Source organism: Condylura cristata, unplaced genomic scaffold (assembly GCF_000260355.1).
Source record: "Condylura cristata isolate star-nosed mole 26May11 unplaced genomic scaffold, ConCri1.0 scaffold00008, whole genome shotgun sequence".
NCBI lineage: Eukaryota > Metazoa > Chordata > Mammalia > Eulipotyphla > Talpidae > Condylura > Condylura cristata.
The window spans coordinates 9,900,357-9,926,715 of NW_004567109.1; the positions used below are offsets into that span (position 1 = coordinate 9,900,357).

General features: G+C 55.8%; 3 protein-coding genes across 3 annotated transcripts; all 3 read left to right on the forward strand.

The window, feature by feature from the left end:
- The first annotated feature begins 5,500 nt into the window (after positions 1–5,500).
- Positions 5,501–8,196, forward strand: C1QA (complement component 1, q subcomponent, A chain). Its single transcript, XM_004678585.2, has 3 exons — positions 5,501–5,573; positions 6,342–6,511; positions 7,452–8,196. The coding sequence occupies exons 2-3, from the start codon at positions 6,349–6,351 to the stop codon at positions 8,024–8,026; spliced, it is 738 nt and encodes a 245-aa protein (XP_004678642.1). The 5' UTR covers positions 5,501–5,573; positions 6,342–6,348; the 3' UTR covers positions 8,027–8,196.
- Positions 8,197–11,077: 2,881 nt separating this feature from the next.
- On the forward strand, positions 11,078–15,590 carry C1QC (complement component 1, q subcomponent, C chain). The gene is made up of 3 exons (XM_004678586.2): positions 11,078–11,188; positions 11,548–11,741; positions 14,823–15,590. The coding sequence occupies exons 2-3, from the start codon at positions 11,561–11,563 to the stop codon at positions 15,377–15,379; spliced, it is 738 nt and encodes a 245-aa protein (XP_004678643.1). The 5' UTR covers positions 11,078–11,188; positions 11,548–11,560; the 3' UTR covers positions 15,380–15,590.
- A 3,309-nt stretch (positions 15,591–18,899) lies between these two features.
- On the forward strand, positions 18,900–25,885 carry C1QB (complement component 1, q subcomponent, B chain). The gene is made up of 3 exons (XM_004679375.2): positions 18,900–19,051; positions 23,942–24,144; positions 25,194–25,885. Exons 1-3 carry the CDS (start codon positions 18,924–18,926, stop codon positions 25,766–25,768), a joined length of 906 nt encoding a protein of 301 aa, XP_004679432.2. The 5' UTR covers positions 18,900–18,923; the 3' UTR covers positions 25,769–25,885.
- The last annotated feature ends 474 nt before the right edge of the window (positions 25,886–26,359 follow it).

Below are 26,359 nucleotides of genomic sequence, written 5' to 3' on the forward strand. Positions count from 1 at the left end.
GGTGATGGGCCGGTGTGGGAGGTCACTCCGGCACCTGGGGCTTCTCCCTGGCCACACTCTGCGGACTTCACAGCTGTGTGAGCTCCTTGGCAGCCAGCATTGTCCCGGCCCTTTGGGGACCGTGTTCCCTGGCTTCGCTGGCTGTGGGGTACCAAGAGCCCACAGGATGCAGGATGCAGCCCCCCAAGGCAGAGACAACCCCGGCTTGGCGCCCACTTCAGCTGTGTTTTCCAAACTCTCCTAATCCTTTCACTCTTGCATCTTACCTGCCTGCTGGCCAGGAGCTTCCATTAGCTGGATTTGCTGCTGGCTGCCCCGGCACCTCACAGGCTGCTGGAGGTCTTTCTTTCTGGGTGTTTTAGTTCTTTCCTTCTCTGAAGCTTCCCCAGGCCTCGAGGGTGCAGCCAGAGTGGGCGCCTTTTCTTCCTATTTTGTTTTATTCTCCCCCAAAGAAATCACATTTGCCTCATTTCGTCCTCTTGGAACCTTTTCTCCCCAGCATCTCGGTGCTTACCTGAGTGGCAAATGGGGAGAGGAGGAGACAGGACTTTTGCTCAATGCCACCACGTGCAGGCCCGGGGCTGTGCCACACCCCACCGTGTGGGGGTCAGCATCATCTCCCGTGTAGGGGAGATACAGGGGCTTTCCAGCCCCCCACTGCGAGTGCGGATGCCAGGGCCGAGGGGCCTGGGCACGGGGCACACACACCTTTAATCGTGGACACCTGGGCTTGAGAGCACAGGTGCACACATGTAAGTGCTCACACCTGTGCCAGAGGCCAAGCTAAAAGGACATGTCACTCGAGGGGGTGACGCTGGGAGGGGCCTGGCGGAGGCGAGCCCACCAGAGAGACCAGAGAAAGGCGCGCAGGCACGGAGAGGGGGCTTGGTTGCCTCCGGGGCCTTGAAGGCCCCTTGCCCGCCCGCTCACAGACTTGCCCCCACACCAGACACAGGCTTTCTTGGGGGCATGAGGCAAAGGGCGGGCAGAGGCCATGCTGCCTCCATCTCCACTCAAATTGCTGGTTTACAATCTCTGTTTTTTCATAAACAATCCCCAAAGCGTTTTAATTGACCAAGTGATGCAAAGAACAAAGAAGCTCTGAAGATGAGCCCAAGCTCCCACTGCTCCTGCCCCAGTTCCCAGGCCCCCCCCCCCAACAAAACCCTGATCCTGTTAGGGATGGGACAGTAGGAGAGGGCCAGAAGACCCAGGAGGAGGGAAGGGACTTAGCCAGGCGCCAGATTACCTTGATCTCCATCATAAAGAGCAGGGGGAAGGAGAAAAATGGGAGGATGGAGACCAGAGGGTCCAGGAGGTTTGATTTTTTCTTTTTATAACAGTTTGTTTTTACATCATTTTGTACATTTTTTTTTCCATCTCGATTGTAATCCCCGCGGGTTTCCCATCACCAAATCACCCATGTGCCACCACCATAGTCCCATGCATTTCCCTCTCTTCCTCCCCCCACCCCCCGTTTTTGATCCCATTCCCCACTCCACCCCCGCAAAATGTCTCTGGTATATGGTTGTTCATTATTCTTGTTATTTTCTCGCCTGGTCCATTATACTCCTGCTATGAGTGAAACCATCCGGTATTTTTCTTTCTCTTTCTGGCCTATCTCACTAAGCATGATCTTTTCCAGCTCCATCCAAGTTGCTGCAAAAGACATGTGTTTCTCTTTTTTGGTTGCTGAGTAATATTCCATTGTATATATGTACCACATCTTTTTTATCCAGTCATCTACTTTTGGGCATTTGGGCTGCTTCCATGTTTTTCCAATTGTAAATAAAGCAGCAATAAACATGGGGGTGCAGGTATCTTTTTCAGTCAGTGTTTTTGTGTCTTTTGGGTAGATACCTAGGAGTGGGATTGCTGGGTGTAGGGAAGCTCCATGTTTAGCAGTTTGAGGAACCCAGGAGGTGTGATTTTTGAGGAGCAGGAGGTGGGAGCAGTGGGGGGGAGGGACAAGTAAAGTCTATGCCCCTTTCCTGGCTTCATCCAGAGGATTGGGCATCTGTGCTGACCAGGCAACTGGCGAAGAGGGCTAGAGGAGGAACATGCTTGGAATCTCTATTCATCATAACCCAACATCCACCAGTGGCGGAGGGGCCCAGCGAGGGGCTACAGTGGAGTTCGAGTCAGCGTCAACACGGAGTGTCACAGGCCACAGTGGGGAGGCATCTTAGGAGCAGAGACGCCTAAGGCACACACACCGTGGATTCCATTTCCACAGAGGTCAAGAACGGGCAGAAGGACCCACGCAGCTAAAGCTGGAAACTGGCCACTCTGGCAAGGGGGTACTGTGGACTAGAAAGGGGCAGAGACAACCTGCATGGTGACAGAGATGCTCTGTACTTTGAGCTACATGGAGGTGCCTTCTACGACTGTACATTGCACCTCGATTTTTATAAACGAATAGAAAAGAAATGCAAGAATTTCAGAGTCGTGTTCTATGCACATTTGACAATCTGCATTTTGCCTAAGAAGCTTCAGAGAAGGAAAGAGCTAAAAACACCCTCTGAAATAAGATCAGGGTGCTGCCCAACCTGAGGAGCCTCCCGGAACCTGTTTCTGGAATGAGCATGGATGGGGACACCTAAGGACCCAGGCTCCCCAGAACTCCTCCCAGTCTAAACCCCTCACCTGAGTATGACTCCAGTCTTTAAAGTCTGGGGAGAAAGAGGATATGCATTAGGCTACAAGCACTCGAAGAAAGAAAAATCTGCTCTCTGTTAAAGCCAAAACTGACAGCAAAGAACTATTGCAACATGGCAACACATTCTCCAAAATAGCCTGCCCTAAGATTTTTTTCCCCAATGATAATATTGACCATTTACAATTTTTGCCTAATATGCTGATTTTGGACCCCTGCCCTTGAGTGAGATGTGACTCAGCCATGAAGAATTTGACTGGTTTGGAGTTTTGTATTATAGTCATTAATTTTTTGCTCGTTCTCTAAATCCCTGACCACCTGCTGAGATGGGGGGCTGGTGGGTCTTGGTGTGATGAGCCTTATGGGGTTTCCTCTCATCCCTACATCTGCCTGCCCTCCAGGAGCCTGGAGAAATGGAAGAAATTATAATCCACCCGAGGGGAAGAAGATGTCTCTGTGACAGTCACGGGTGGTATCACCTTCGGACTCATCTGCTTTTCCACACTAATGCTATGTTCATTACTATTGATGCCTTTTATTTCCTGGGAAGTGTTTGTACTCTTGCAACAGCCTGATAAGTAAAATCATCCAACACTTGGAAATAAGGCAAACAGATAACTGTCCTTTCAAAGTCAAATTACAACAGTGTCTCACGGCCCTCCTTAGGGGCCCACTCTAGGGAAATGTCACTTTGCTGGACTTATTATTTACTATTGATTAGGTCCCAGGCTCTGTAAAGATAGCTGGTAGCTGGTAGAAAACTGATAAGTTGCCAGTTATTTTTGTCTGGTTGAGATGCAAATGATTTCTTTCCCATAGAGAAGATCGCCCCAATGTTGTAATTTTTTTGCCCTGTAGAACCGAGCCTGTTTTATATCTAACTTGGCCATCTATGACTGGTCTGGGATTCTTATCTTTTTGGTTATTAACATTATTATTATTACTTAATAATTATGACTGTTGAATGTTTCTCACATTCATCATTAAGCTAGATTTATCATCCTGATGGTGCCTTAAATAATAAACTGTCAAAATAAATTGATACCCACTTACATATTTCTGTAAGAATTATGTGTAAGAGCTGATATTTCCTCATGCCAGCTCTGCTGTTTTGTGTGGCCTCGGGCAAGTCTTTCCTGGCCGTCAGTGTCTTCCCCGGTAGAATGGGAATGACAGGCTGCTAGGTGTGGCTGTGATGTGAGCTTCCTGACACCTGCAGGGGAGCCAGTTGCCATCAAGGAAGGTAGGGCACAGAGGGGTGCTCCAGGAGATTTAGGGCAAACTTCCTGCCTCCAAAATGACCCTCATCTTGATAGATGAAGAAAGTAAGGCTCAGAGAGGTTAGGTTCCTTATCCAAGGTCACAGAGATATTGTTCATAACAATGACTTATTTTTTTTTAGGGTTTTAAATTTTTTAAAATAATATAATAGGATATTTTTACATCATTTTGTGCCTTTTCCATCTCAGTTGTAATCCCCGTGGGCTTCCCATCACCATAGTCCCCACCCCCCACCCCGGTCCTTTATGCTCCTGCTTTGAGTGAAACGATCGTATTTTTCTTCTTCTTTCTGGCTTATTTCACTAAGCATGATCCCTTCCAGCTTCATCCATGTTGCTGCAAAAGGCATGAGTCTATCTTTTTTGATTGCTGTGTAATATTCCGTTGTATATATGTACCACATCTTTTTAATCCAGTCATGATGACTTATCTTAATATGGTTTGACCGTATAAACTTCCTGATAAGTTTGTAGACTTCCTTGGTAGCCCCATCTCAGATAAAGAAACTAAGATCCAGGGAATGGTGAATCTTGCCAAGCCCACTGTGAGTCAGATGTGGGCTGAGTTGGTGAGATTCCAGCTCCAGACTTCCAGCTCCTGAAGTCTGGGTGCCAGGAGGGGCTGGCGGACAGAGCATGGGCCCCAGGCCTGGTATCTGCTGGGTCTACACTGGGTGCCAAGATTGCAAAGGAAAAAGGAGCCCGAAGGTCTGAAAGCCTGGCCTTAGGCAACTTCACCCGTGCGTGTACAGCAGCCTTCTCTTTCTTCCTCCACCTCCTCCTCCCTCAAGGAAAAAAACAAACAAACACGGCCACAGGAAGAAGCAGAAAGATGAGTCAGTACAGGCCTGAACACCGGGGTCTCCAGATCTGGGCGAGACAGGGTTCCTCAACCTAAGGCCAAGTTCTCAAGACCGAAGTGAGCTGTGCTATCAGTACCGAGCTCCTGGTCTGTGAGAGAAAGCAAGGCTGGGTGACCTTCCGCTCCTAACAGCACTTCTCTAGATGGTAGAATCCTCCTTTTTAAGCCACGTCTCTGTGTTTTGTGTGTGTATTGTGTCATGGAGACTTCAGGGTAGCCCGGCGAAGTAAATCTTTGGTTCCCGGTTTACACATAAGAAAGCTGAGGCCCAAGAGGGCCGCTACCCGGGCTCCCCAGGGTTCCCCGAGGACAGGCCAGGCCACGGCAGGCCAGGGCAGGTTGCTGGGCTTCTCACCACATGCCACTGCTCCGTGTGCTTTGCTTTGCTCAACTTTTCCAAGCTTTTGACAATGACTACGCGTTGTTTTCACTATCAAGAAAGAGTCTTAGGACTTAGCAAACTCAAAGGAGCCTCTTTCCACGCTGATGGCTGTCTGGTTCTCACTGCCCCCGCCCCCAACCATGCAGACCCCCACCTCGCTGTCCTGCCCCCACGCAGCTGTGGCTGAAGAGGGACGTCAGTGTCCCGTTTTGCTGAGGTCAGCTTGCTGGGCTCTGGCTTCTGGGGAAAGGCCAGGGGCAGGCCCACGCCAGGAGACGGGAAGTGGGAAGGGATGTGAAACTTGGCCGCAGCTCAGCCCTGCCCTGCTGAGTGTCCCACAGGGGCCCCGGGTGGAGGTCAGGAGCGTCCAGTCGAGTTGACCACCCGAGGCAGGTGAGGCCAGCGCCTGGGGTCCGTGAAGCTCAGGGGACCAGGGAGCTGGGCTAGGAGACTTGACCACTGAGGCAGGGAGGGAGGCAGAGCACAGCTAGTGGATTCTGTGCCAGGACGGCACAGGGGGGAGCCCTTGATCCAGAGGGGCTGAGTGGGGGGAAATCTTGACTCTTTGGCTCAGAGCTTGGGGGAGAGCGGGAGGCTCAGATTCAGCAGCTCTAGTCAGAGTCCCTGGGCCTCACCCCCCAAAGCACAAGAAGCTGGTGAGGAAAGGGCCGGGTGTGCAGGAGAGAGCAGGTGTGTCGTGTCCGGTCTCCGAATCCCCGTGGCATGCACAGCCCTGCCAGCCGGGCGAGGGGCGTCAGTTAAATAAGAGCAGGTGCTCAGTAAATATTTGTCCAGTGGAATTGATCGTCGGTAGAAGTGTATGAATGTGTGTGTCCAGGAGAGTGAGGGATGGTGTCCATTTGGGGGTCAGTTTGTGTGTCCTGGACGTGGGGGAGATTTTTACTGCTTACCCTGTGATGTAGGGGTGCGGGTAAGAGTGTGTAGCTGGGGATGTGCTCAGTTGCGTGTATGCATCGAGTGAGTTCGTGGTTCTGTGTGTATGTAGGGGGCCCAGGGGCTGAGTGCAGGGGATGCCAAAGGGTCCCAGGCTTCGTGTGGGTGTCAGCACTGTGTGTATGTGGGCGGAGGGAGTCATTGTGAAAGCGAGGTGTGTCTGGGACTGCTGTCCAGCCTGCCGGGGCCCTGCCCGTGTCTCCACAGTGGCATCATGGGGGCCTCCAGGGGCTGGCTGGTGGCCGGCGTGCTGGCCCTGTACCTGGCCTCTGCAGTGACCCAGGACGTGTGCCGAGCACCAGACGGGACGAATGGGGCCGCAGGAATACCAGGCCGGCCTGGGAGGCCAGGCCTCAAGGGGGAGCGAGGGGAACCCGGTAAGCATTCCTTCTGCACCCCCAGCCCTGCACCCCTCCCCCTGCTCTGGGATCCAGGATGGAAGCTGGGGGGAGGGGCCCTGAGAACACTTGGGCCTCCACAGGACGCCCCTGGAGGGCCGCTGGTCCCAGAAATGAGGGGCCTTGGCTTTCTCTCTGGCCAAGTCTGCCGGCCCCTGAGCCTCTTCCTCATGGCCTGAGTCTCCAGAGAACAGGCTGCTACAGGCAATGAATGCTGACCCAGCCATTGGTCACTCAATTACCAGGATGATTAAGGCCCAGACACAAGGCTTAGGAGCGCTTGTCTCACTGTACAAGCTCAGCACGTTGCCTCCTTGAGCCTCCCTTGCCTCACCTATAAAATGGCAGCGATGTCCTGCCTGGCTCCGACAGGGCACGACCACCAGCCACCCCTTTGCTCCCTCCCATTCCCCCAGTGCTGCCCCTGTGTCCAGGTTCCTCGTCCCTTCAGCCTTCAGAAGCTCCACTTTCTGGACCAAAGGCTAGGGGTGAAGGAAAAGGGAGCTCGCCTGTAACCCCACTGGGCCTCCCAGCCCATGGCAATCCAGAACTTCTGCACCGACATTTGCAACAACTTACACCCAGGCACCCTCCACGTGGCCCCTGAACCTGAGGCCAGTGGGGCTGGTCGTCAGGGGTGCAGGTGCAGGGCAGGGCGGGAGCAGCCGGAGGAGCCAGGTTCTGCTTTTCCCGGAACCTGATCCCTTCCCAGGACCCTTGACGTTCCTCTCCACTTTCACAAGCAAAGCAGCTGAAACTCAGGCAGGTTGAGATGATTGCCGAAGCTCACACGGGGTCTCTGCCCGTGTCTGGAAGGCCCAGGCGCTGCCTTCTGCCCTCCCGCTGCCCTGGGCCCCGCCGTCCTCCTGAGGCCGGTAGACACTGGGCTCCCATTACTGATGTGCCTTTCTCCTGACAGGGGCTCCTGGCGTGAGGACGGGCATCCGAGGCCCTAAGGGCGACCGGGGGGACCCTGGACTCCCCGGAGTCCCTGGCATGATGGGCTACCCAGGGCCCAACGGCCTCTTAGGGAACCCTGGCGCCCCAGGAAGGAAAGGCATGAAGGGCAGCCCGGGGAACATCAAGGACCAGCCCCGGCCGGCCTTCTCGGCCGTGCGGCGGAACCCGCCCTTAGGGGGCAACGTGGTCATCTTCGACACGGTCATCACCAACCAGGAGAGCCCGTATCAGAACCACACGGGCCGCTTCGTCTGCGCCGTGCCCGGCTACTACTACTTCACCTTCCAGGTGGTGTCCAAGTGGGACATCTGCCTGTCCATCATGCGGCTCACGCAGGGCCACCAGCTCCGGCGCTTCTTGGGCTTCTGTGACACCAACAGCAAGGGCATCTTCCAGATCGTGTCGGGGGGTACGGTGCTCCAGCTGCAGCATGGGGACCAGGTCTGGGTCGAGAGGGACCCCAAGGGCCGCATCTACAACGGGCCCGAGGCAGACAGCGTCTTCAGCGGCTTCCTCATCTTCCCGTCTGCCTGACCCAAGGAAGGGGCCCCTTCTGCTGCCCGCTGTGGGACCCCCGTGACCCCAGTCCGCTCACTCCTGCTCTCTGGCGGCTACTCTGCTCCATGAAGTGGGAGGCTGTCGCTTTTGCTGCCCGAAGGGAGATTATTTCTGAGAACACGTCCTGGAATAAATACTAAAGTCCATGCCTTCTGAGCTTGAGATTCTGTTGGCAGGGGGTGTGGGCGTGACTGCCGGGCCGCAGGAGCAGGCCCGCACTCAGGCATTCGCGACCTGTGCTCAGAGGTCCCAGGAGTCTCATCGGCCTGGGTTCTAATCCGGGGTCCCCACTGGCCAGCCGTACCCACTCACGCACACGCACGAGTGCAGGTGACATAGCTTCCGTGAACCTTCGTCTCCTTACCTGTAAAGCGAGACTGACACTGGCACCTCCCGAAAGGTGCTGGGGGGGGTGACGTGATACATGAAAGCTGCCAGGCAGCGCCTGCTTCGCAGTAGGGCTGTGCACTTTGTAAGTTTTAGCTGCTTTTATTTTTCATTTAATCTCGATCAATGGCGAAGTGGAGGCCGGGTGATGGACAGATGAAAAGCCCTCGGCCAGCGTTTAAGGGGAGGATCTGGGATCTGGACCCATGTCGCACTGATGGCCAAGCTTGCGTGTCTGACTACGCCCTCCCCCCCCCCAGGTATGCACCTGACAAATGGCCACCTGCTTCCCAGCCCCAAAGCTATAAGGCCGGAGCGGGGTTCTGAGAGGGGGAGCGATCGGCCAAAGGGAATCCAGAATCCCCCCCCACCGCCGCGAAGCCACATTTCCTGGCTGACTGGAAGGCTTGAACTCTCCCTGCGGGCTGGAAGGGCCTCGATGGCTGTGGTGCCCACCCAGGTCCCACTTAGCCTGCACGGAGCCACTCGGCAGCAGAAGCCCCACTCCGGCCTCCGTCTGTGAGCACACCAGACCCTAGGCGTTGTCCAGTGTTGGAAGCATCCAGGAACATTCCCCCAAAGGAAGCCAGTTTCATTCTCCTGCTACGATCACATGTGCACCCAGCAGCCACAACTCGCACACACGCATGAGCACACCCCTACACGTGTGCCGTCCTCCCTTGAGGTGCACCTGAACGCCCGCCCCTTCAGACGCTCCCAGGCGCACCCTTGACACACACATTAAGTCACCCCTCAAATGCGCATACACACTGGGGGGTTGTATGTTGTCAGCGCTGCCTGCATGCACCCCGCAAGCCATCAGAGCGCTGTCGTGCATACCTCGAGAGCGTGTGCCAGACACACACTGGCACGCGTCTCACACATTGGCCTCCGTGTGCTCACACCCCAGGGCCCTTGGGACACGGGCGCCGCGGCTCCCGGCCTCTCCCTGACAGCCGAGTCCTCGCCACGCCGTCCCCACCCCCGCCTCCGGTTTCACTCCAGGCCCCTCGGCTGCCCTGTCCTGCCGCCTCTGGTGACCGGGAGAAGACAGAGCCCGACCCCCTGGGTCCCACTTGTGCCAAGGCTGCCCCTGCCCCCAGGACACACCCACCGGCTGGGTGAAGAGACACCTGGGAGCGCCTCCTCTATGCTGTTTATTTCCTCGTCAGGGACCAACTTAATCCGAGCCAAACAGGTGAGGATTTGGAGAGAGGGGACATCCACGCAAGGTCACACCACCAGAAACTGGCAGGGCTTCAATTTGAAGCAGCGCTGCCTGACTCCAAACTGCAGAGGGACAAGGGGAATGTCAGGTGGGGGCCTGGAAGTGGCCAGAGACAGTGGGTGTGAGGAGGACTTGGCCGTTCCTGTCCCCAAATCCCACCCATACCCACCCGGCGGGAGGCCCCTCACCAGCCCTGCTGCCAGAGCCCAGCTGGCCGGCGGGCAGGCGGGGCGGCGGAGCACGGGCCGATGGTGCCACCTGCTGGACGATCCAGGTGCAGGCGCAAAGGCGGCCAGGTGGAAACTGGGAGCCGGGTGGCAGGGCTCCACGTCCCCACTGTGCGGGTCATTTATGCTCTCCCAAGCCCTCGACCTGCTGGGGACTCCCAGGACCAAGTGCACGTACATCATGCTCTCGCTCGCATTCTGCATCCCTGCACCTCGTGGTGGAGTTGCAGATGGGGAGACTGAGGCCCTGCGGGGTCACCCAGAGAATCTGCGGCAAGGATCTGGACTGCTCATACCAGCAGGACTGAGCAGCGGGGGCGTCCTCCATGGAGTGTTCATCACTGTCCTGACGGGGCTGTCAGGACCCCCATTTACAGAGGACAGGGGCAGGGGTGAGGCAGCGGTCGGGGGCGGAGCTGAGGACGGCAGTGCTGGCAGGGAAGATGGACGATCGGGGACCCAGGGGCCCAGCAAGGAAAGCCAAGGGCCTCTGCCATCCCCACCCCCAGAATACAGATGGAAAGGTGGGCTGGAGGGGGCTGGGGTTGGCTGGAGGCCTCTGGGAAAGGGAGTGGGGGGCTGGAAGGAGGCCGAGGCTGCTGGCTGTGGCCAGAGACATCTGTCCCCCGGAGCAGCTGCCGGCCATCAATGCTTATCCACCTCAGGTGTCCACCTAAGTGCAGTAAGTGTGGGGGGGGCTGGAAGTTTCTAGAACAAGCCCTGCCACGTGACAAGTGCACCCAAGGCTGCTTCTTAGGAAAATCAAGCAGATGGGTCAGAACAAGGCTGTGGATCCCAAGAAACCACTCACTGTGTGACCTTGGGCAGTGACTTTCCCTCCCTGAGCCTCGGATTCCTCATCTGTAAAGGGGGATCCTGACCCCCCCGAAGATGTCATGGAACAACTCAGTTTGAGTTGGGGGGGGATGGGCTTTAGGGCTGGACTTGGCGGTAAGGGAAGTCAGCCAGGAGACTCCTGACACACGCACACACAGGCCCTTCACCAGATCCGGACAGAGGGCGTTTCCTCGTTTGGGACACGCATGACCCGGGAGTGGGGGACACAGAGGTTATCGCTGTGGTCAGCCTGGCTCAGCACTCAAGAGAAAGTGTTAAGTCAGGGAAAATAAAATGGGAAGGGGAGTGTGGGGCTGGGGGGAGGGTGAGAGGCGCAGAGGGCGGCCCAGCCTGCTCTGGCCCTTCCTCGCCGTGTCCACTGTCACCGTGTCCTCCTGCTGGGCGAAGGGAAGCAGGCCGAGGGCACCTCTCTGACCGGACCGGAAACCTCCAGCCCTGGTGAGTCTGGGACCCCTGCCCGAGGAGGGCATGTGGCCGCCCCCCTCCCCACCCTGAGCCTTCTCACGCGCCTGGACTAGAAGTCCCCACTCTCTTTGCATCATGTGGCCCTAAGGGGCAAGGGGCCTGGGGTCAGGATGGGCTTCTGAGAGCCCAGGACAGAGTGAGCAGCAAAAGGGCAGGCAGCGTGTGGGCCGGGCAGCGGGTGGGGCCAGCAGCACCTGGGGCCGGGCAGTGCATGGGGCCGGGCAGTGCATGGGGCCGGGCAGCGCCTGGGGCCGGGCAGCGCCTGGGGCCGGGCAGCGCCTGGGCCGGGCAGCGCCTGGGGCGGGCAGCCAACTCCGCTCTCTCCCATCCAGCTCCTTCCCCAGGATGGGCCTGGGCTCCCGCTCCTGGCTCCTCCTGGGGCTGAACCTCGTGCTGCTCCTGCTGGCACTGCCCCTGGGCAGCCAGGCCAGCACCAGCTGCTACGGGATTCCCGGATTGCCCGGGTTGCCCGGGACCCCAGGGAAGGACGGGCACGATGGACTGCAGGGGTCCAAGGGTGAGCCAGGTGAGTCTGCTGGCCAAGCCGGGTCCTGGGGCACAGGGGCGGGAGTGCCCACCGGGGCTGGCCCGGAGCTGGGAGCCGTAAGGACAGCAGGGCCGTTCCCAGGGCACAGGCTCAGCACTGGCCGGCTCGCCTCTCTGCTCCCAGTTCCCGCACCTGCCAGCAGGGTGAGAATCAGCACGCCTTTCCTGGCAGGTGGCAGGAGGGCGCGGAGAAGATCCAGGTGAAAACCTTTGGCAAACTTGAGAATGTAGCGCTGATTTTCTCCCCCCTCCCCCACTCCTTGTCCTGTGACATGACTCCTGGGGAAGGAGGGTCCCACCGCAGGAACATGTATGACTCAAGGAGGACCAGGCTTCCAATCCCAGCCCCGCCACTCCCCACTGCTGAACGCACGCCAATTCCTTAACCTCACAGTGCCTCGGTTTCCCCATCTGCAAAATGGGAGCTGGGAGGGCCAGTGCTCAGAGGCAGCTGTGATGATTAAACACCTCTGAACAGACACCTGCCCCAGCACAAGGCAGTGTGGGCTTTGCTGATAAAGATCCATCTCACCTGCCTCCCAAGGACCCTGGGTAGTTGGAGGGTGGGGGAGAGAAGACCACAGCCGTGGAATCTTCTGTCGGAGACTCACAGGTAACCCGTGACGTGAGCCCAGGGGATTGAGGACAGAATGGGCTGCTGTGGGAGCACTAGAGTCTGGGGAGCCTTGTCTGTGAGTTGGGGTACAACACAGAGGCTGCGTGTGTCTGTTGGGAATGGGCCTGCGTGAGATGCGTGGCCCTGGGCAGAGGTGATGGGGGAGGGAGAGAGAGGCTGGGGTGGGGGAGGGGAGCAGCGGAGGGGACCCCTTCTTAGGAATGTCCGGTCATCCTCCATCCCAGCAAGAGTGCGTTTTGCCCACATTCCAGAAGGAGCCCCAGGTCTGCCGTGTTCGGGGACCCTGCCACCCCACTGGCCAGGTGTCTGATGGCCAGCAATGACCGAGCTCCTACTAGGCTCCAGACACGATTCCAAATGCCCTGCACATATTTGCCTCGGAGGGCAGATAAAATGGTTAACTCTGGTCTATAAATGAGGACGCCGAGGCCACAATCCTTTAAAGAAGTGATTTACACCCCTTTTGTGATAGTCAAACTGGGGTTCAGAGAGACTGAGCAATGAACCTGAAGCCACACAGTGGACTCCTGTCCAACGTCAGAACATGCCCTTAATGTCCTCCAGGGTCCCCAGGGACCCCCGGCCCCCCCCACTGCTGCGTCCTGCCCTCCCAGTCGGCTGTGCGCAGACACCCTGGAGGGTGTGACTGGCCTGCTCGGAGTCACCTGGTGGCCTCCACAGGGGCCTGCCACGGCTGGGCACTCCCCAGGCGCTGCGCCACACGCAACCCCACCCCGTTCTCCAGCAGCCCTCTGGGGCCAGAGGTGCTACTCCTTCGTCTCAGTCCGGCACCCAGGCCCCGGGAGGAGCGATCACCTGACCTGAAGCCCATCTCTTTGGGGTCCTGACCCCTCACTCCTAAAAGGCACACAGAGCCAGGGGATCTGGCCCAGGAGGCCTGCACAGACCCCCAGTGCTGAGTCAGACGAGCCCACAGGGGTGGTCACAGAGGGCTCCCTGGGAGAGGACACTGGGGCCAGGTCCTACAAGATGAGCACAGTTTGGACAAGGAGAGAAGAATCTTGCAGAGACCAGATAACCAGGACCGGCACTCGGATTCAGGCAGCCTTGACTTTGGTCCACCTGCTCCTGGCCCTGTGGCCACAGGGGTCTCAGGGTCAGTTTCCTCACCTGTACAATGAGACCAGCGGTCATGAAGGGCTCAAGGGGGCCGAGTGGGACTGGGCGCAGTGCAGAGAGCAGGCCCCTTCGTGAGGGCTTGTCCTGGACTCGGGCCAGTGCTTCCCGCCCGCTGAGCTGGCCTGGGGTGATTCAGCTCCAAGGGGACACAGGTGGGAGTGGGCTTAGGCTTATGCAAAGCCGAGGCCCCTCTGTGGACAAGTAATACAGCATTTCGGCTAGATTTGACGTGGGGGTGGCAAGACTGGACAGCACACACGCACACAGATGAGTGTGTACGGGTGGAGCTTGTGGGGTGAGGCCGGTTCTGGTTTGATGCTCTGGTGACACAGGGTGGGCCGCTGGGGAAGGTATGTGGCGTTTCCTTTCCTTTTCTTTTTATTGCAATTTCCCACTGGCCTAGAATTATTTCCACATAAAAAGTTGACAAAAGTTATAAATACAGAATTAGGCAAAGGGCCTTGAGGGGTCAGTGAAAGTTAGTGGGGCCTGAAGCTTAAGTTTCATGAGATTTCAGGAATGTCCCTCCGGCCAGTCTTCTGATTTATATCAAGAAAAATTATCACCTAGACTTTTAAAGATTGATTTATTTATGCATTCAGAACTGGGGTACAGGCGAGGTGTGTGTGTATGGGGGGGGATGGTGTGAGAGGACTCACCAGAGACAGAGCGGGAAGCAGAACAAGCAGACTGATGAAGTACACTGCTGAGGCGAGCAGCGGGCGAGACGGGAGAGGTCTGCCGCGCCATGTGGCCAGGGATCAAACTCGTGCTACAGTGGCCATAGATAGCTTTGTAGTGCTGTGCTTCAACCCCTTGCGGCTCCAGGGAGGGCCCCTATCACCTAGACTTTTAAGTGAAGTCTACATGAATTAATGGGCTCGAGGTTAAAAAGTAAAAAAAACAGTGCCGGCCAAACAGAAGCTGTCTGAGCCTGCAGCCTGGGCCCCCCGGCATGATCTCCAAGGCCCTGGCCAGCTCGACACCTCCTAAGCGGGCTAGTCCAAGCCTCCAGATCACTAATGTGGACCCTGAGGCCGGGAGACGGGAGCACCTGGGTGCCTCCGAGGGCAGGGAGGCAGACCTGAACCTAGACCTCCCTCCCCTCTGGCCAACTTTTAACCTCCCTCTCCTTCCACTCCTTGCCTACTGCTTCCCGCTGGCAGGTGCATCTGGGGATGGAGGCTCCAGAGCCAAGACCCAGGGGTGCACTCCCTGGAGGATACCCCCAGCCTCCTTCTTCCCCATCCCTTGCCCATCATTTCCCTCCCACTCTCTCCCCAGGAATCCCAGCTATCCCTGGGACACAAGGACCCAAGGGTCAGAAGGGAGAAGCTGGCACACCTGGCCATCCTGGCAAAAATGGCCCCAGGGGAGCTGCTGGGCTTCCTGGATTCCCTGGCCCCATAGGACCCCCCGGGCCACCGGGCCTGGAGGGCAGGTACAAGCAGAAGTACCAGTCAGTGTTCTCCGTCACACGGCAGACAGTGCATTTCCCGGAACCCAATGCCCTGGTCAAGTTCAACTCGGTCATCACCAACCCCCAGGGGGACTATGACACGGGCACGGGCAAGTTCACCTGCAAAGTGCCCGGCCTCTACTACTTTGTCTACTACGTGTCACTGAAGGCCAACCTGTGCGTGCAGCTGTACCACAAGGGCATCAAGATAACCACCTTCTGTGACCACCTGACCAATAGCAAGCAGGTCAGCTCGGGCGGTGTGCTGCTGCAGCTGCAGACGGGCGAGGAGGTGTGGCTGACGGTCAACGACTACAACGGCATGGTGGGCACCGTTGGCTCCGACAGCGTCTTCTCCGGCTTCCTGCTCTTCCCCAACTAGGACGGGCAGCTCTGCCCCAGCCCCGCTCGCCCACCTCCCTCAGAGTCCCTGCCCCATCGCTGCCGTGGCCGGTCTCTGCGTCCTTACTCCAGTCTTTCTCTCTGCTGGGTGGACTCCTCCTCCAGGAAGCCCACCCTGACCCTCTGCCCCACAAATGCTCTCCCTCCACTGCTCTCCGTCAGAGCTACTGCTTTGACACTTAGCCAGCAATCCAAGAACGGCCCCCCGTTTCCCCCAAGAGGCAGGGAGATCTATCAATAAAGAATTGAATCAATAAACATGCATGACTCAGACTCTTCATTGCCAGTTCCTGGAAGAAGCAACTCTTCTTGCCTGCTCTTGTTTCCATGGCTTCTCAACCTTTGGGCTCAGGCCAAGGGCAGGTCTGCGTCTGCCTCAGCCGTCCATGGGCTCTGGGCTCAGACAGGGCATCCAGCTGGAGCTAATAAAGGTCAATGTCTCAAGACATGTGGCACCATTTGGCCATTTGGGAGAAGGAGCATTGAAGGAAACGGGTGTCTGCTGTCACTTGTTTGAGGCACCACTGTCAATGTAGGTATTTGTGCTCACAGGTCAATGGGAGTATGTTTGAACCCCCAGACCTATGTGGACCTATGTGGAATTTCAAAGGCGCCTGTCACAGAAGGGGTCTGGACTCAGGTAAGCCCAGAGCACTCATGATGTGTGATAGATCACTACGAAATTCATCAAATGAACGAATAAATGAGTGAGTGGGTAAATGAATGCCTAAAAGCAGAGTAAATGGATAAGTGAATAAAAAATAATAGTTCCGATTTATTGAGTGCTTAGAATGTATTATAAGCATTATAATGCATTATAGGCATTATGATAACACATTTATGAAATTGTTTCATATTCATGACTATTCAGAGAGGGGAATTAATGGGAGTGGTGATCTGGCCCTGGTTGATCCTTTGCCCCTGATATTCCTTCATCCTGGAGCTCCCAGGGGAGCCTCTGTCCACCGGGAGAAATATATTCAACTGTCAGGATTCAAACAGAGATCACCTCCTCCATGAAGCCGTCCCAGATTTTACCCTTTGTGTGCTAACAGTACCTTCCAAGTCTTGGACCACAAAGCCATCCTTTGGTAGAGCCAAATTTGGTGGTAAGACCTGCAGACTTATTTACAAAACAAAACAAAGAAATTTCTGGACCCAGTGCTGTTTTATAAAGGTTTGAGAATGACAGGACTGTGGGTAAGCTGGCAGTTTGGTCACATACAGGCTGAGCTCGCCGTTTCCTTGAGGGTGGGCCACTTTGATAAATGCCTGGCATATAGTAGGGGCACGGAAATGTATATACAGGCAGGAAACAGGCAGAGACCCACACGTTGATATAGAAAATCAGCAGTAAGGGCAAAGGAACTAGGTGACCCAGGCGGCCGGGCCCCTCTGGCAGGGACAGGGCTGTGATCACGGGTCCCTCTGCTCACGACTCTGTGCATCGAGCCCTTAGCAGTGTCCCAAACAACACACCTTTCTTCTCGGCTGTCTTTTGTTTAAAAAAATCAATACACTGCTTACATAGGCCACAGCGTCACATCAAAACCTGTACTTTTAGAAGTGACAACTTTGGGGGCCATTTTCATTTTCCCTAATTGTTTCCTTGTTGATCTGTTTGTCAGGAGGGACAAACATCTTTTCAAAACGCCAGCTTGCCTGCTGGGCCGAGGTGGGCAGGCATGGAGGGGTGGAGGTGGGACAGGAACCACAGCAAGACACCCCAAGCTGCAAGGAATCTCCTTCAGCCCATGGGACATTGTGGACATCAGACTTCTCCCAGTTTTTGGAAGGGTCAGCCCTGCGCGCTTAGGGACACAAGTCATCAATTTCATGGCATAGAAACCCCTCCACTCCTGATCCCTGATCCAGGCATGGCCCTTGGGCACCTCGGCTCCTAGAATTCTGTCTTTCCTTCATATATATAACACCCCAGGCACGCAGGAATATCTCACTGGTCCCCCAAAACAACCCCGAGAGGTGAGCACCATGGTTTGCAGGTGGGGAAACTGAGTTTCACTTGAGGCTACATAGCTAGACCAACACCAAGCCAGGACATGGCCGACTCCAGCCTCTTTCCGCTGCTTCCTGTTCTTAGCGTCCCCTGCTTCTGCCCCAAGTCCAGACCCATCTTTTCCTGTTGCCGTCGGCCACCAAGAGCTAGCGTTCCAGGCCCAGGAACCTCGGAGCCTCAAGCAGCTACACAGACTTGCAACCGATCACCCCCTTCTCCCTGCTCAGAATCCGCTGCCCGCCACCAGTCCCCAGGCCTGGGTCTCTTTGCATCTATGGTTGCTGACCAGACGCACTTTGGTTGCATTAAACTAGTCTCTCCTAACCACCCACATTTCCATCCACCAGTATGCACAAGCTCTAGTGTTTTCTATCTCCAAGCACAGATGTCCCAGAAGACCCTCCTGACCTCGGCCAGCGGCCGGTGCTTGACGGGGCGGATGCCTGGGCCAGTGGCTGGCTGCCAGCTCTGCCGGGCATTGCAGAGGGCATGGACTCCAGCAGTCACTCCCCAGTGACAGTTACTGGTGCATTGAAACCCTATGTCATCTCATGTTTGACCCTGTCTCCCGGGGGAGAACGGACACCCCTCCCCCAAGGGGGGTAGGGTAATGACTGAGTCACTTGGTGGCTCTATCTACAGCCCCTAGCACAGACAGGCTCCTGATAGCCTCCCTCTGGGCCTCAGTTTCCCCTACATAAGGTGAGTGGGATGTCTGCGTGACCTCCTAGCCCCTCTCCAGCCCTAATTTGGTGTGATTCCAGGATCAACAGGCCCCTGCCTGTGCCCCTGCCTGTGCCTGTTATTATCATCGACTGAAAGCTCTGCTGGCAGAGGAAGGGGTATAAATAAATAATGAGCCTATTTAAAATTCATTATTAGATTATTTCCCGAGAATAGGGAAAGAGCAGGGGTGCAGAATGGGAAGAAGGCAGAAGACACAAGCCCAGAAAAGAGCTGCCTGGGTCAAGGAGTGATATGAACAATTAGCATGAGCGCTGCACTTTCCAGTAATCTCCTCTGTTCCCTCCGCTCTCCCATTTGAGAGCCCAGTACCGGAGCCACATCTAGGGCAGGTGCAGTTATGTTCGCATAACACAGGAGAGGAAACTGGGGTTTCCTTGCTTGAGAACATTTATTGGAAAGTAGCAGAATCAAAAGATGAATCAAGATTTTCACTGAGATTGAGCTCAGGAACAGGCAGGCCACGCTTTCGTTTCTCTGAGGAACACCCTTGTCCCTCCTGGAAATCATGAGGTCGGGGCCTTGACAGGCCAGCCACTGGCTGTGGACATCCTCCCAGGACCGGGCTGTGGACATCCTCCCAGGACAGTTGTGCAACCCACAGCTGCTGAGCCAGCGAAACCCAACTCACCACCCCTTGCCTCATTTACAGTCAACCCTCCAGTTTGCAGAGAAATGGGACCTGAAACTGCCCGGGGCAGCAGGAAAGTGGGGAGTGGGCTGTCAGGAAGGGGAAGACCCGCCAGACCCCAAGGGCAGGGCCATGCGCAGGGGAAGGCCCTGCCCGAGTCTGGGGAATGGAGCTTCCGCTTCAGACAGACAGAGCGGGCGCCCAGTTCCTGGCCCCACTGCTGCCCGGCCCTGCAGCGTCAGCGGACACCAGGTTCTCAGGTGAGGCTGGGGCTCCTGTTTGGGGGGACTGCTGCTCCCAGGTGCCAGGGAGGTCGTCTGAAACAGGAGCCATGCACAAGGGCTCGGGGTCCTTGAGTCCCCAAGCTGAGCCCGCTCGTTCTCCCGGGTGCTGGTGATCTTGGGCAAGTCACGGCACCCCTCGGGCTGCAAGTCCCGGCAGAGAGCCACCCCGGAGCTTGGTGAGCTGCAGAGGCGGCATTAGAACCCAGGTTCTTGGCCCCACCCCATGCCCAGCCCGGCCTTGCCCCAACACCTGCCTCTGCTGGCTTCCTTACCACCTATGAAAAACGCAGCTTGACCCTTTTCAGGAAATGACTCACAGGTGGACACTGAGTGAATGCCATGGTGGTGTAAAGGAGAGGGGGCCCAGCCCACTTGCCCCTGTGAGGGTCCTTCTCGCCCAGTTCCCTGGCAGCTCTCCCAGCACAGTCACCGTGCCAAGGAGGCTCGGAGCGATTCAGGCCCCTCTGGGGCAGCAGGGAGCCTAGGGTGCAGGTAAAGGACCGCTGGGGAGGAAGGAGGTAGAAGAGTGGGAGATGCGGGAAAAGTATGGGGAGCAAGTTTGGTGCGGTAGAGCGTGGGCAGAGGGTAGGTGGGCCAGATGGTCCAGTTTGCACCCAAGTTTGAGACTCAGTGGCCCTAAAATGGACCAGAGGGTCAACCTCTGCTTCTGCCAAAGTCCTGCCTCCACCACCCTCACCCCACGCTGGCAGCTGGTGGGAGCTCCCCACACCCGGGCAGCCTCCACCTCACAGAGCACCCCCGCCCCCACGGCCTAATTTCCTAAAGGAGCAGTTGCTCCCAACCATTTCCCATCACATCCCTCAACTTGGGATTCTTAGATGATGGTGATAATGAAAAATGGCTGATATTTGCACCATGCCAGGCTCTGTTGTGAGTCCTAACTGTCCTCCCACCAGCCCTGGGGCCAAGGTTAGCGCTGTGCCCATTTTGTAAAAGCGGGTACTGTGGCAGGAGAGCAGGGACTGGCCAGGCCCTTAGGACAAAGCAGCAGCGGCCGGATTTGGAGCCCGCGGGCTCCCTCTACTGGCGGTGTCCTACCTAACAACAGCTGCGTAATAACAACAAAGGCCTCCACCCGGCAGCAGGTGCCGGCCCTCTCAGCTGCCTGGCGCCAAAGCCACCAGGCACAGGGAGCTCCTAATGGAGCGCCTTGTATGTTTTAGAATCAATCCTGTGAGTGTAAGTTTTTTTTAATATTTATTTATTTATGCACACAAGAACGAAGGTACAGGCCAGAGGTGGAGGGGGCGGGGGGTGGGGGTGAAGCGGAGAATTCACCAGAGGCAGAGTGGGGTGCGAAACAGGCAGATCTACTGAAATACACTGCTGAGGGGGGCATCCGGGGAGACCAGAGAGGTCTGCTACACCATGGGTCAGCTACATCATGGGTCAGCTCCCTGGCCGGGGAGCAAGCTCGTGCTGCAGTGGCTGCTGCCTCGCAGTGCTGCGCCTTAGCACGTTGTGCCACCAGAGAGGGCCCGGAGCGTGACTCTCACAGGTGGCTGCGTGACCCCCATTGAGGCCCACACCTCACTCATGCCCAGTTCCAGTGTGAAATGAAAGCGCACCATGGCTCTGGGGAGAACCAAGTTTACGTGCTAGCGGCATGGAAAAGCACAGAGCCTTGTGCCGGGTCAGGGGCCAGCGGGCTATCAAAGCTGTCGACTTGTCACTCTGCAAAACTTCCCGCAAGAGCCTCCCTCTCTTTGGGGCTTCACAGGCCCTGGTGCCTCCTACCTTCGCTTTTCTTGGTTTTCAGGACAGGGTCTGGCCTAGCCCAGGAGTTTGGGTGATGAAGTGATGAGGATCACACTGAAGGGCTGAGGCCCATTTTCTGAGCACATGAGCCAAATCCAATGGATTTTTCTGGTCTTGGGTAGGCCTCCACCTCCAGATTCTGGGCTGGTGCTGCCAGGATGCTGCCGAAGGGTCGCGTCTGGCCACAGTCCTACCCTTGATAGACTATGGGCAGATTGCATGAGCCTCAGTTTCCTCATCTGCAAGTTGGGGAAGATTCTCAACCCACTTCCCTAGAGCACTGTGAGGACCAGACAACAGCTGGCCTCAAGTTCCATGATTCTTTCCCAGCATGACCTCGCCTGGGTCCTCAGCCACCCTCCCATTTTAAGAGCATGAAATAGCTCAGCCTCTGTGAGCTGAGAGGTAATGAGGGAAGGCTTCCTTGAGGAGAAAGCCTTTCACCCAGACCTTGAAGGATGGGGAGAATTTGACTAGGCAAATGTGGAATGGGCTGTCTTGGTAAGTCTTAAGCTGCCCATCACTGAGATGGTACAAGCTACAAATGAAAGAGCCCTGGGTGGAGATGTTACAGGGGAAACTTCACAGCAGGGTGAGGGTTCCTCAAAAAGTTAAACACAGACTTACAATAAGACCTAATATTCTGCTGCTAAGTATACACCCTAAGGAATTCAAAAGAGGTACCCAGAAAAACCCTTGTGTTTGTTTTTTTTTAAAGATTTACTTATTTATTCATGCAGAACTGGGGTACAGGCCAGAGATGCGGAGGATGAGAGGATTCACCAGAGACAAAGTGGGGAGCAGAACAGGCAGATCATGAAGTACACTGCTGAGGGGAGCAGCGGGCGGGCAGAGAGGTCTGCCGCCATGTGGATCCCCTCCGGGGCAGGCGGGGATCAAACTCATGCGGAAGTGGCTTAAGCTTGCCAGTGCTGTGCTTTAACCCGCTGCGCCACCAGGGAGGGCCGTGTTTGACTGTTTTTAACAGCACTAGTCACAGTAGCCATAGGTGGAATGTCCCAGATGCTCATCATGATGAATGGATAAACAAATTGTAACAGTCATACTGTGGAATATTACGGGGCCCTGAAAAGGAAGGAGGTGCTGGCACATTCTACAGTATAGATGAAACTTGGGCTGGGTGAAACCTTATGCTAAGGAAGAAGCCGGCACACAAGGTCCCTGGGGGGTAGGGGTCCATGTAGATGAAATGTCCAGAATAGGTAAACCCAGATTCAGAAAGCAGAATAGCAGTTGTTGGGGCGGAAGAGGGGAGGAGCTGGGAAGAGACTGCTGAATGAGAACAGTTTTATCTGGGAGTGATTCAAGTGCTTTGGAATTTGTTAGAGGAAATGTGCTAAGTGCACCACAATGTTCCCTTGAAAGGGCTCCCTTTTAAAATGTTGTATGTAGCTCATTCTCCCTCACTGGCCTCACCAGCAGATAAACGGGTAGGAGAGTAGTTTGTATGACTTGATGGTGAAGGACGTGTAACCAATCTGCTCACAAAACTGCAATTTTTCTTCTATCTCAAATTTGCCCCTAAAATCTGGGGGCCTAATCAAGTCATGACAGCTCCCGGGGCCATGGAAACCCTGTGGGTGACTTTGCTCAGCGAAACTTGCAAGTTGATGAATTGAAAACTTCACAGTTTAAAAGCAACAAACCCCAGTTCAAAAATTTATCATTTCACTGATGGGGGGGGAGGAGGGAGAGAAGTTCATAGTCTAACATAAAGGAAACCAGTTCAAACTTCAGTGCCAACCTAGCAGATGAAAAATAACACCCAAATGCCATAAAATTTCAACCAACAATTTAGCAATAAAAAATAATCGATACACACGACCTCAAAGAATCTCAATGGCAATTTGTTGAGTGAAAGAAGCCAATTTCAAAAGGTTACAGCTGTACTGAGTGAATTTATATGACTTTCTGGGGGGAAAAGAAACTATAGTAATTGCGACAAATGGTTGTGCCAGTTTAGGGGAGCCAGTGAGGTGTTACTCAACAGGGTTGGCCTGGGAGTGTTTGGGGGCAAAGAAACTGTTCTGTATCCCAATTGGAGTGGTGATTAAGTAAACCTAGAGATGTGTTAACATTTACAGAGCTGTGACACGTTCCCCACCTCCAATAAAAAACATGGTCAGTTTTACCGTGTGATCATTTTAAAATAAAATAAAAAGTTCCCCCTGAAATAAGTTAGTTTAATATTATGAGAATGTCATTTTGATTTAGAATGAAAGACCAGGCTGGATGGTCTTTTAGGTCCCTTGCCCTGAGAACTATTGCCATGGAGGCCCGGCCATGCTCCTCCAGCTCACGGCCTCTTGCTCATCCTCCTAAGGATTAAGAGGGGGCCATCTCATCAGGACCCACAGTTTTGGGAGGAGCCTGAGAATATTCTGGAACTCTGGCATCAGTGCCAGCGGGCCGAGTGTGAGTTCCGGCCACCGCCCTTGCTGCGTGTCCCGAGCTGATGGTTTCCCCTCCCTGCGCTCCTGGGTCCTCTTTGGCATACAAATGGCGGCCTTTCCACGTAGGGCTGCCCTAGGATGTGCGTGGTCTTCAGTGAAAGCAGCCCAGGCTCCCACATCCTGATGCTGTAATGAATAAAACCCCAAACCCACACACCAGCCCAACCTCAGCTCCTTCCCTTGGCCCCTCATTCCCTGTGGCCACTGGGGCCTCCCTGCGGCCCACATTCCAGGCTCTGTCCTGCCTCAGGCCCTTGCGTCCACTGCCCTTTCCTCTAGAGCATTCCTCCCCCAGTCCTTTCTGAGCCTCCAGTTCTTGGCCTAGACCCTCCGGGTGAGAGGCTCATTCACAAACCAGCCCCCTTCCCACCCCCAGCTCCCCACGATCGCCCTCCCGAAATCCCTCATTTACTTGCCTGCTGACGTGGACCACTGTCCTCTCCCAAACTGTCGGCTCCATGAAGGCGGGAGTCCACCATCTTGTCCACCACGGAATCCCCAGCACGCACACAGGGTCTGGGGGATGGGCCACTCAGTGAACAGACGAATGAGAGAATGAGTGAATGAACAAATCGACAGTGGAAATGACCTACCGCATCTTGTCCTCCTGCAGAAGTGGCCGCGACGGTGTGGCGATGAAGACCCCAAGGGTGGCAGTCCCGGTGCTGCTGCCGCTGCTGCTCCTGGAGCTGCTGGACTTCTCCTGGGCCCAGAGCAGCTGCACTGGGTTCCAGGCCATCCCTGGCACCCCAGGCATCCCCGGGCTGCCTGGCTCTGACGGCAAACCTGGGACCCCAGGGATAAAGGGAGAGAGAGGTACTGTAGGTTTGGGGAAGCTGTAGTGTCACTGGCCAAGGCCCCACCCCAGCTCCCCACCTCACAGCTGTCCAGCCGAGAGGTGCAGCACCATGCACAGTCTCATAACAGCTCTCAAGGCGGGATGCCCACTGCACTTTATAGGAGGGAACAGGGGTGTCCAGAAGGCCGCTGATTTGCCCAAAGTAGCCCAGGAAATGTTGAGACAGCTGTCTTTCTGAGCCCAGATAGAGAGGGCACCCCGCAGTCACAGTCTGGGGCTCCCGCCAGAGTCAGTGACGTCACCTCTCTGTGACTTCCTCACCTGTCAGAGGTGGGCGATAACACATTGGCAAAGTCATGGCTGGGTTCAAAGGAGCCTCCATATCCCGGGAGTGAGTTCACTCACCCAGCGAGGCCGCGGTTGGTGTCCAGCACTCATCTCGCTGAACCCTCGCAAAATGCCACCATCCTTATTTTAGAGGAGGAAGCTGCACCTGGAGGAATGTGACTCAGTTAAGGTGGCACAGCTAGTAATGGTAGATGTGACATGAGACGCACACTCGCCTGTCCCCTGAGCCCTGTTCTCAGCCATGGTGCCTCTCTGTGCCAGATCAGGCTGTGGCTGCCTGGGTGTGGGCCCGCAGGACCCTAAGGCCCACTTCCAGGTTTAACAAAACAATGCTGAGATTGAGTAAGGCTGTCTGCCATGGAGTGGGTGGCGGGGAGGGGTAGGGTGTCCCCAGGAAGTTGCTCATCCCTGCTCCAAGCTTGAGCCCAAGAAGGGTGACGGCGTGAGCCGGTGAGGAGGCTGCCCAGTGCCTTCTTCTGCTCTCCTTCGCCAGTCCCATTGCTGTCAGGCACATCACACACAGACAGCTGGAAGGAAACCAGCCCTCATCTGACTCCCCCATCTTCTTTTTCACTTATGGGATGCTGAGGACCAGAGTGGCACAGGCATCTGCCTGAGATCACACAGCCAGACTCCTGCCTCGCTGTCCAGGCCCAGGCCTGCGCCTCTTGGTTCCCAGTGACCTCTGGCCTCATTTCTATTATCTCTGTTTTTCCAGGGCTGCCAGGGCTAGCTGGAGACCATGGCGAGTTTGGAGAGAAGGGGGACCCAGGGATTCCTGGGAATCCAGGAAAAGTTGGCCCCAAGGGCCCGATTGGCCCCTCAGGTTTACCAGGGCTCCCTGGTCCCCCTGGCCCCCAGGGTGAATCGGGCGACTACAAGGCCACAGAGAAAGTCGCCTTCTCGGCCACTCGGACCCTCCACATGGCCCTCCGGCGAGAGCAGACCATCCGCTTCGACCGCATAATCACCAACGTGAACAACAACTACGAGCCTCGCAGTGGCAAGTTCACCTGCAAGGTGCCCGGCCTCTACTACTTCACTTACCATGCCAGCTCGAAAGGGAACCTGTGTGTGAACCTCATGCGGGAGCAGGATGCCAAGCAGAAGGTGGTCACCTTCTGTGACTACGTCTCCAACACCTTCCAAGTCACCACTGGCAGCGTGGTCCTCAAGCTGGGCCAGGGGGAGCAGGTCTACCTGCAGGCCACCGACAAGAACTCCCTGATCGGGATGGAGGGGGCCAACAGCATCTTCTCCGGGTTCCTGCTCTTCCCAGATGTAGAGGCTTAATTCAGCCCGGTCCTTCCCTCCCCACCAGCAACATTCAACCTCACTCCCAACAACACCACCCCACCGAAGCACACAGTAGCGCCCCATGGATGTTGCTGAATAAATCAACTCTTCAAGGTCAAAAGACTGGTCTAACTTTGAACTCTGTGTCCTAACACCCAGCACATAGTAGGTAGTCAGAAAGGCAGCTTAAGGGCTGGTTGAATGACTGGACAATGAACGAATAACTTCTGAAAGCAAAAACCCCATCTAGTTGGGGGTGACTAGAGGACACCACTGTCTGGGTCCCCAGCTCTGTGCCAGCCCCACAGCAGACTGGAAAGGGGGTGCTAACACTCACTGTGGCCTTCACTCCTAACTGCACACTCACCTTCATTCTCTTTCTCTCACTAGCTTCATCCTCTCATCTGTCCCTCATCCTCTTACTAACTTCACACTCGATCTTTGGAGGTCAGGCCCATTTTACAGAGGAGAAAACTGGGGGTTGGAGGGATAAAGGGGTTGTCCTAGGTCCCACAGCAGAGCTGGAATTCAAGGGCGAGTCTATCTCCTAGTGATCTGAGGTTTCCCTCAAGGCAACAGAACTAGGCC

What these genes read in the sequence shown, in the direction of transcription:
- C1QA (XM_004678585.2), top strand. Translation starts at nt 6,349, where the DNA reads ATGGGGGCCTCCAGGGGCTGGCTGGTGGCCGGCGTGCTGGCCCTGTAC. An exon ending in GGGGGAGCGAGGGGAACCCG is followed by an intron (nt 6,512 to 7,451) that starts GTAAGCATTCCT and finishes TTCTCCTGACAG; the next exon opens with GGGCTCCTGGCGTGAGGACG.
- C1QC (XM_004678586.2), top strand. Translation starts at nt 11,561, where the DNA reads ATGGGCCTGGGCTCCCGCTCCTGGCTCCTCCTGGGGCTGAACCTCGTG. An exon ending in GGGGTCCAAGGGTGAGCCAG is followed by an intron (nt 11,742 to 14,822) that starts GTGAGTCTGCTG and finishes CTCTCTCCCCAG; the next exon opens with GAATCCCAGCTATCCCTGGG.
- C1QB (XM_004679375.2), top strand. Translation starts at nt 18,924, where the DNA reads ATGCGCAGGGGAAGGCCCTGCCCGAGTCTGGGGAATGGAGCTTCCGCT. An exon ending in AGCGGACACCAGGTTCTCAG is followed by an intron (nt 19,052 to 23,941) that starts GTGAGGCTGGGG and finishes GTCCTCCTGCAG; the next exon opens with AAGTGGCCGCGACGGTGTGG. An exon ending in AGGGATAAAGGGAGAGAGAG is followed by an intron (nt 24,145 to 25,193) that starts GTACTGTAGGTT and finishes CTGTTTTTCCAG; the next exon opens with GGCTGCCAGGGCTAGCTGGA.